General features: G+C 40.6%; 1 protein-coding gene across 2 annotated transcripts in view; it reads right to left on the bottom strand.

The window, feature by feature from the left end:
• PEX7 (peroxisomal biogenesis factor 7) overlaps window positions 1-6,027 on the bottom strand; it is a 42,563-nt gene extending 36,536 nt beyond the window's left edge. The window contains exons 1-3 of one of the 2 annotated variants that reach the window (XM_048075758.2): window positions 5,828-6,017; window positions 5,016-5,073; window positions 3,387-3,537 (exon numbers count right to left, since the gene is read on the bottom strand). In XM_048075758.2, the coding sequence (XP_047931715.2) occupies window positions 3,387-3,537; window positions 5,016-5,073; window positions 5,828-5,954 (336 nt within the window). In that variant the 5' untranslated portion in view covers window positions 5,955-6,017. Of the gene's footprint in view, window positions 1-3,386; window positions 3,538-5,015; window positions 5,074-5,827 lie in introns of both variants that reach the window. The other variant, XM_066994245.1, reaches the window with a different exon arrangement.
• Window positions 6,028-9,780: the final 3,753 nt, after the last annotated feature.

Consider the following 9,780-nt stretch of genomic DNA (forward strand, 5'->3'; position numbering starts at 1 on the left):
TCCATGGCACTTCTCAGAAGCGTGGCCACCACCTACCAGCCTGTGGCACTGCTCTCAGCAGCTGGGTCACCACCCAAGGGCTGGTATGCCAGCTGGGATAGTCTTGTTCTAGCACAGCACTGGATCTAATCTGCAAGTCGACATACTAGAGGCTGTTCAAGTAGCGCAGTGCAGCTGGCCCCCATAATCGGGCATTAAATTACAGCAACCCTGTTTTGAAGGTGAAAGTGTTTTGACCTGTGTCACCAGAGGAAAAGCAGAGAAGTTAGACAGGAAAAAAAAAATAATCTAGCAAAAGCCAGAGTCTTCTATGGAAAGCATCCTGTATGAGAAAGGAAATCAAGGCATCATTACCTATTTCTGCGCATTTTCCTTCACAAAACAATGTCAGACTATGCTGGATCCACTTTAACTGTTTTTCATCTATTTGCTCATTTCCCCAAAGTTGAAAGCAACCATTCCCCACAGAAAAAACACAGTGCAACATCTGCAACTTTTCTTCTTAAACTTACGATGCCCCACTTCCACATACTGTAAGGGTTATTGCCCTGGCACCCTTTTGTGCTTTATGTTCTGTGAGGAGTTTATAATTCAAATGCACACGACAATTACACACTATTTGATGAAAGCCAAATAATAAACTGAGCTGTAATTCTTCAGTTTGTTTTTTCAAACCATGCCTTTACCCCCTTGTTTTTTCTACTTCTGCCAGCTTCCTACCGGTACTACAGCTCCTTTTTCAACCTGTCTCCTTCTATTGAATTATTAGTAAAGGAGACACTCAAGTAGCTGTTCATGTTGTAAAATAGAAGACATCACATTTTTCCAACTGGTTCCTCTCCTTCCCCCTGAATCTGGGGAGCAGTTGGGTGTTATACTCTTAACATGTTGTTTGGCAATGCCCCTAAACACATTACTACATAGTATGCCTCATTCATGCAACAGCCCTACAAGGTTTGCTCAGCTCGGGTGCTGGGCTAGCATACTCACGTCCAGAATTCTCAAGAAAGCAATGCAGACCTGAGAAACATGTACCTCTGTCACACAACTCACCTAGCCCCACAAATTCGGGATGTATCAGATCTGCCGTGCAGATAACACAGAGCGCGCATATGGTTTACAGCTCACTGGCAAGCTATCAGCACGCAGATCTGTCGAAGACACGCAATGACAGCGATCTGCACGCATATGGCAGACACGGCTGGGGCTGCCCAGCGTCCTGCAGCTGCACTGCAGGTAACGGTACCTGGACAAGTTCTCCTCCAGGCAAGGATTACAAACAGAACAGACAACAGGCTCTGAAAAGGCAAGAGGTATTTTTCATCTGGCACTTGGCAGGTCCGGATAATGGGAAGGGAATGAAAAGGAGAAAGCGTGGGAGTAGAAAGTAAGGTTCACTTTTAATCTTCCCTTTTCACTCTATCATCCAACATAAATTTACAGATGCTTCAGCAGAAGCTGTGCTGAGTAACTGGGAAAGGATAGCAACACAGCACAAACCTCAACTGTTACTCTTTCAGTGCTTTATCTTCAATTATGAAATGCTTCATTAATGCCTTAATGCCATAAATACCAGTATGAAATGTCTCAGGTAAGATGAAAAGAAGATGAACAAAAGAAGTAAAAAAAAAAAAAAAAAGTTCAATATAATGCTAAAAATCACTTTACAAGACAAATTTAATTGAAGTACTCTATTGTCTCACATTCTAGTGACACTTCATCAAAACCAAAGTAAGTTAGACTAATTTATTCATGATAACCAGCAGTTGGTTAGTGCTAGAATAAAACTCATTGTCCTTTAACAATAAAGATGCACTTTTAAATTAAAATTGTACATTCTGTTTGAGGGGGGGCAATGATCTCATTTAGAAAACAAGAAACCAATCCCCATCAATCTTGCATTAGAAGTATTAAAAAACAGTGACAAAATCATCAGTAAAAGTGTCAGACTAGGATTACAGATCAAGAAGGTAGTGAATGATTTTAAAGAGCGCTGTTTGCCAGTGTTTACCGCAAACTCTTAGTTATGTTCCTGCTGAAATCTCTCCTCTTAATGTGCGCTTATAAAGAATCAATACAAAAACTTTCATGTCTCAGAGGAAACCCATGTGTCCTGTACCGTCTTTCCAACTCACGGTTGAATGCGTCCACCTCCTCATGCTCCCTGCTAAACCAAGACTTGGACACAGAGATTTTTACTTCACAAACAACAGATGGTGTAGCAAAACCAAAATAATCCTATGGACAGAATTTCAAGGAGAAAATGATAGGGTCCAAAAAAAAAAAAAAAAAAACACTATATGTTTTGCCTACATCTTTCCATCAGTCTTTGAACATTATCGTAAAATATTGACCACAACCACACTCATCTCTCGCAGTTCCTTATTTACTTAGTGTACGTATTAAGCCAAAATAGCCACATTACAAAGAAAAAAAAGGTACAGCAGACAAATCGTCATGTAACTGCAATCAACGAGCTTTTAGCTTTGTGCTTCATATCAGAAAAAAAGAGGTCTTTATGAATACAAAACTGGATTCCCAGAATTTTTTTGTTGACTACATATCCACTAGCTTATTTCACGCATTTATTTCATTCAGATAAAGTGTTGCTAATTCGAGCTAAAATTTATCACGCGTAAAGTACAAAGACTTGAGAAAAAGAAGTAGAGTGTTAGAAAGAAAGCATGGAAAAAAAAGTAGAAAAATTGCTTGTGGGAAGATAAGTACGCTGAGGCATAAAAGGCCTTGAAAATATGCAGATATATTCATGAACGTGAATGTAACATTTTCTCTACCAATATTTCACTATATAAAGAAACCAAGATTTTAAGCAAATCAAAATCAATGGTTTCAAACCAAGACTAAAAAATACACACTGTCCCAATATTTGACTACTATTGCCTTGAGCAGGGTCTCAGAGATGCCAGAGATGCTAGGATGGAAAAGGATAAGCAGTTACTGAGTAGAACAGAAGCCCTAAGGATCCACGTTATTTGTATCATTCTATATCCTCAAAGATAACACTGCTATACATATCAGCTGCCTGATTTAGACCTATCCAACGATGTTCACTAAAGCCACAAAATGACTTCAGGACTCTCATCCTACTCAATGACTACTTAGCCTAGAAGAAGCCACAAATGCTATTTCTGAATATATTAGATTTATTTACTATGCGGTGTTTGCGCATTCATATGCTGTAGTAGATGAATATGTAGCATATATCATTTACTTTATATTCAAAATAATGTTGTTATAAATTCAAAGCATGGACCCAAACAAAGTTAAAAAATAGACCGCAAAAAATGCTTTTGATTATGAGTCCACACCTTTAATAATTCAAGCATTAGACAGCCCATTAAATTCTTCAAGTTTGCCTGATTTACCTCCTGAGTGTGCTCTTTATAGACTTGCAGTGGACCTCTGGGTTTAGCCGTATCCCAGACTTGCAGAGATCCATCCCCGCTCGAAGTGATCAACACGTGCTCATTGTTCTCACTCCATGTCACATCAAAAAGGCCATCGTTCCAGTCATAGCTAAATCAGAACAATGAAAATATTTGTCCATGGGTAAGCACGACGCTAAGTCCGGACTAGTTACATGCAAAGACAGTATTTCTTTAAATTAACCTCTTTACCATTCTAAACAGCTTTTTATTTATTTGAGTTTCCAGTGAATCTCCTTACAAGTAGCTTACTGGATATAACGTTAACTTTTACAAGAATAGGTTGATTAAGTTAAAGCATGACTGAGCTAAGGATCTGCCATACAGAGAATGGAATCAGGATTTCAGTCCTTAACTGCTGGGCAAGCAGAGTTTAAGAGGTGCCACGTATCTCATTTTGATCTATGGTTTCTTCAGGACGTTGCTACAGAGGTAGTTGTCTTTAACTGTGGTAAACAAAGAAATAAAACTGTTTGTGTTGAGAGGGCTCTAACCAATCCACAATATCATTAAGAAGCTGAGTCAGAACAAAAAACCAACAGAAAGATAGCAATGAACATACTAAATATCTCTATAACTCCTAAAAAGGGCTTTCAACACAACAATAATTCATCGTGTGGGATCAAGTACCATGTATTAGTTGCTCTGCAACAACTATCAGTGACCATGCTGTTATCTCATGGTAAATACAAAGTTATTTACCCCCTTTTCACTGAAGGTTTAGCTAAGCTCAGGTTGAACTTCATGGCACCTCGCAGTAGTTACGAGGGAATGGCACGCACACAGGAAGTTTCTATAGAGCAAATGACAAAGCTTGGTGCTCAGGAAGGTACAGGACTTGCCATCACAAAATAAATAGTCTCTCTGAAAACAGAGAAATGAATACTACTGAACCAGGGTGCTTAGCAGAACCAACTGTGCTTAACAGCTTCAGACAGTCTTGCTGTAAAATTATGAATTAAAAATAACTTCTCTGATTAACTGCTTGCTAAGTATTTCTATTTCATCTCTCTTCTTAATCTAAACAATTGCTGTTTCAAAAGCTTCTTTAAAAAAAAAGAAAAAAAAAGGCAAATGATGGCCAAGTACCAAACCCTTTCCTTCCCAACCTTTCTTATCCTTCTCCCTTCCAGAACAGAAATCAAACTCACAGAACACTCCATCTCCTAGAATGGACCTCCCTGACTTGCCACAACTCCCTGCTATATTTTCAGTATAAGCCACTAATAAGGAGATAAATATAGTTGGCAATGCACCTATAAAAACAAACAAAAAACTTAATTTCAAGCTAGGACAGAAGGGCTACTTTTAATTTACATTGCCTGTTTTCTATAAAATGGTTTACACTTAAAGAAAGGATGCAATGCTGATTACTTCTTATAACAAGATCCATACAATGTAAACCAATCATTTACACCTAAATACAAATACACGTTTAGTAGATAATGTAGCATAGACGTAATACTTTATATCACTAATAAGTCCCAAAAACGTTCAGGTTGGGTTTTCTACTCACTACAATATAGGTTCACATTTCATTTTTACATGAGAGAATATTTCCTGTGTTACCTCCTGAGCAGAACAATCCCAGCTCCTTTTTGTTCCAGCACTGCCAGAGTTCCACAACCTAAAACACCAAAAGAAAACAAAACGTCACAACTAATTACCCTGCGCCAAGGACTCTACCATGTTCTGAGGCAGCTAGTAGACACTTGGAAGGTATCTGAGCTTCTTTACGAGGCCAAACAATTCAGGACTGTGTATAAACAGCTTGTTGTCTCTCGTGTTCTCCAAAAGGGTGATTTATTTACATCAGATTTTTGTCCCCCAGTACACCTGTGGATGAGGTTGGAGAAGAAGCAACTCACGCAACAGAGCGTGTTTTGCCCGTGACCTTGTGTTACTGACATACCAGTACGGGGTCCCTTTGTATTTGCTTGGTAAAACAGCAGATATAACGCTTTTTTTTTTTTTCCCCTGGGGAAAGGGAATCTATTAATGCAAACACAGCTCACCCAAACCAAAACAATTCAGCTCTAGGAAAAACATGCACAAGCACTGTTTTCCCCCTTGACTGGGATAACGCCAAAGCAAAGCCACATTTAGAAACTTTATTTTATCTGAATGCTTTTAGGGAAAATACTCCTACTGGGATCGAAAGTATCGGAGCAGCTCAATTTACATGAATCGCACCAAATGCGTATCCCAGCACGGTGAAGGCCACACACACAGGGCAACCGCCAAGTGCTCGTGAAGACGCTGTTTACACACTCGGACAAGCGCACGGGTGCGGAGGCGCCGTTCCCCTCCGACCCCCCATGCCCACGAGAAGCACCGAGCCGCCCCCGCCCCGCCCCGCCCCGCCGCCGTCCCCCCCGCACCTGCGATGCCGTAGTACTGCGCGGCGGCGCAGGCGGCGCGCCCCGGCCAGTAGGGCGAGAACTCGGCCGCGTAGCCGTGCAGCCCCGACAGCCGCAGAGCGGCGCCTCCGCCGCCAGCCGTGCCCATGGCCGCGGCCCCGGCCCCGGCCCCGGCTCGGAGCCGCCGCCGCCGCCCCGCAGCGCGCAGGGCCCCGTCGGAAGCGCTCCGCCCGCCGGGCGGTGCCGAACCTGCGCCGCCGCCGCCGCCATTTTGAGCGCGGGCAGCGTGGCGGGCGCTGGCGGCCTTGTGGCAGCTGCCCGTCCCGCTCTGACGGGGTCGCTGCAGCCTCGGGTGGCTGTGGGCCGGTTGAGTGTCCCAGAGAAAAAATCTAATTTCAGGCGGTGCCACACAGAAATGTGTCACTTGGTGCTGCGGGGCGCTGAGCTGGGTTCCTGGGTGGCTCACGTAATGAAAGGTCGCCTGGCCCCCACCAGGCCTCCAGCTGTTTTCTGCACATTTCTTGTGGTAAACAGTTCTGTAAAATCACCCTTTGGTAAGAAAGTGATGACTTTCAAAGATAGCCCCTTCTAGTGTACACCAAGTAAGACATTCATCAGCACATTGTATCAGCTTGAATAAAAGAAATAATATTTTTGATCATAGTACAACTATGTATATAGCCTGTCATTTTTCCCTTTCAGAAGTCCTTCTAGGCTATTTCATCTTCCAACCTGTTGAACAGATCTGCATATATATGCATATATACATAATACAGATACATATCATATTTTATCATATTTTCATATCATACATTATCATAGTTTATCATTCTTGTGATACAGTTAATGCTTTATGGAGGTCCTCTTACGAACAAGCTCAAGTTTTCTTACACCACTGACTACTTCTGTTTAAGTCAGTGAGAGCTTTGCCTTTGAAAGAAAAATAGAAAATCAGTATTTGAGCAAAACAGCAACTGCAGCTTAAGTTATATCCTATCTTGTACATGATAAAAGACTTTAAAATAAAGGTGCAGATATGACTCCAGTTGAACACAGATTACCCCAATTAGTTATAATGACCTATCTATACGTGTAGATAAAAATACAGAAGTATTATTTTACACATTTGGAAGGTATGGTGAAAGCAAATTGGATGATGTAATCGAAGTTGAGCTTGGAGTTTAGTTATGTATTCCTGCTATTCCTGCCAACCTTATATTTAAAACTAAAATCTACAAAGACTACTAAAGCCACGGGAATGTCTAATTCCTTAAACTGGCATTCAAATGCAGATCACTGAATCCTTTGATATCATAGTAAAAATGAAAACAAATAGGTTTATCAAACAATCTCCAGGACTTTGCAATAAAATTAATCCAAATTCAGCACAAGCAAAGCTCAATTTAATGCATCCTCTGGGTTATCTAATAAGCAGAAAACTTCATAGCAGCTCCCAAATCCTCACAACTAGCGATTTATAGGCTTAATTTATTGCCAGACATCATATGAAATCAGACTACTTAACCCTGGGGCAGAGGAATAGCTTATTGAATTGGCTGCTCCAGGTGAAATTCCACCAGTTTAGCCTGTACATTAAAATTAATGGATTTCTTCAAAACGGAAATTAAAAGCCAGTCTTCTGAGGAAGTGTTTTGAAAGTAATTGTCCTCTGTGCCTGGGATGCCAAGAACAACATTTGAGAAGACACATACCCACCGCGGCGGTGCAGTAAATAAATTTGGGCATGGCCTTTTGTAAGGTATTGTTCTGTTTTCAAGTGCTTGGTGGTGGGAAGTCCAATTACTCTACAGACAAGTTATCACTGATACATCCGAGAATCGGAAGGGTTTCATCAAGTGCATTTTCAGGTCCAGTTATCTTTTGTTATCAACGAAATTCTGCAGAGGTTATATCAACAGGAAACAGTCCTTATCAGTGGCCCAACTTTGTTTTAAAGACAGATTAGAAGAGTTTTTGTAGACACTAAAGATCAGGGAGCAGGCAGAAGGTTACGAGGAAGTCCTGAGGGAAGGACTAGCTCCCTAAATATTTTTTTTCCACAGACGAGCATGTAAATTCAGGTTTTGAAGGCCCTTAGAAGAAAAATACTATGGCGAATAAGAGTATTTGCATAGGCAGAAATAAAAGCTATTTTACAAGCTGTGAAACATGACTATTTCCTCGTAAGGCCCTGGGCAGGTAAGTTCAAGAAGCATGAGGGGCAACCAGTGACAGTAGCGATTTTCAGGCAGCTATTGAAACCGGAGTGCTGCCATCCCTCTTTCCGAGTCCCACACAAACCAGAACGTACCGTTAGATGGCAGCCGTGCTCCACGCAACAACCGAGAGCCCAGCGCTGCAGAAAACACTCCCCAAGTACACCGAGATGTTTTTCCTAAGGCAGCATCACTTCAGTGAATTGATTTCGGCTTGCTTAGTATGCTCTGCTTATACTGCAGTCAATTCTCTGAGCAGAGCTCATAATCATACCCCTTGCTGGTGCTAGAACGGGAGGTTGAGATGCCTACAGCAATATCCCTACATCCAGTTCAGCGTCTTCTCAGGACACCGATCTCTCTTCTGCTACAGGCACACATCTATCATTTCCTCAGCTGAAATTTCCACATAATCATAAGGCTGTATGAGTTGAAGCTTTAAGAAAAGCATTTAGTATCCCAAGGTTTGCGATAAGGTTAGAATACAGGCAGGAGTGAAAACAAAGAAATTGAAGAAACCACAGCGGCTGCAGGAATGGATGTGAAGGGAAAAGTCTCACAGTGTCAGACAGGGAAAGTGAGGTTAGTGGGAGCTGGAAGGAAGAGCCTACTAGCATGGAGATGCTTCAGGAAGTTTAAAACAACAAAAGAACTGAGAGGAGGAAAAAACATTGGAGCAGAGGAAGAAAGATGATGAGATTTATAAAGAAGTGTGAGACTTGCTGTGTGGAAAAAACAAAAAAAGGGAAAAAAAAGTATGAAGGCAAGAACAGCACATATTTTTCCCTTCACCATAGTCACAATAAAGGGCCTTCAAGAAATATCCATGCCCAGTGACATATCCACATTGCTCCGGCAGTTTTTGCTGAGTGTCATTATATGCACCATGCAATAATTCGGTAAGTTATAATTCCCCATGCTGTTACTGTTACATGAGCAGCTGCACCCATGCACGGTGAACACCAGTTTATTTACCTGTCCCTTGGTACTTAAATATTGCTCTAAATGTTTATCTTAATCACAGAGCTACCATTTTTAAAGATCAGCAGCTGGCTCCCCCATAACAAAACACCGCCTTTTCTATATTGAACATAAAGGCTACTTCTGATTGTCTGCAGGGATAGGCTTAGTCTAACTTTTTTATAACAATTATTAGGAATTTTTTATTATTATTATTTCAGTTTAACCATTTCTATTTGCTTGTAAGAGTTCAGGCCTAAAGCTCATGGAAAAAGGATTATTTTATGTACTTTTGAGTACATCCCATTTGGATTTTTGTATCTGCAAGTTTATTTTATTTTATTTTATTTTATTTTATTTTATTTTATTTTATTTGTTACACCCATAACTGAAGCATACTGGACTTTACTTTTGCAAATTCCTATAGCAATATATTTTGGTCCATTCTATCAATCTCCAATACTATCAAGAAAATTCAAAATGCAGAGTTAGTCTTGTACCATTTTTCTCCCTGAACTGGACACTGATGGCCAGAATACATGAAAAATATATAACTTGGACAGAGTTCTGATAATTGTGCATAGGCTTCAAATTTCATTTCTCTAAATCAAAATGCTTTTTCTTTTTTCTTGGATCTTGTTAACACTAGTTTGAGTAGCTTAATCAAGTCTTTGGCATATAACGTGCTGTTTTTTTCACAAAAATTGCATTTATATTTAAAACTAATAAGACTGGAAAGTTCTTGGATTCTGGGATATAGCTTTAGAACTATAATTACTTAAATCTAGAGACCAATGT

The sequence above is a fragment of the Anser cygnoides genome, chromosome 3, assembly GCF_040182565.1.
Source record: "Anser cygnoides isolate HZ-2024a breed goose chromosome 3, Taihu_goose_T2T_genome, whole genome shotgun sequence".
Taxonomy (NCBI): Eukaryota; Metazoa; Chordata; class Aves; order Anseriformes; family Anatidae; genus Anser; species Anser cygnoides.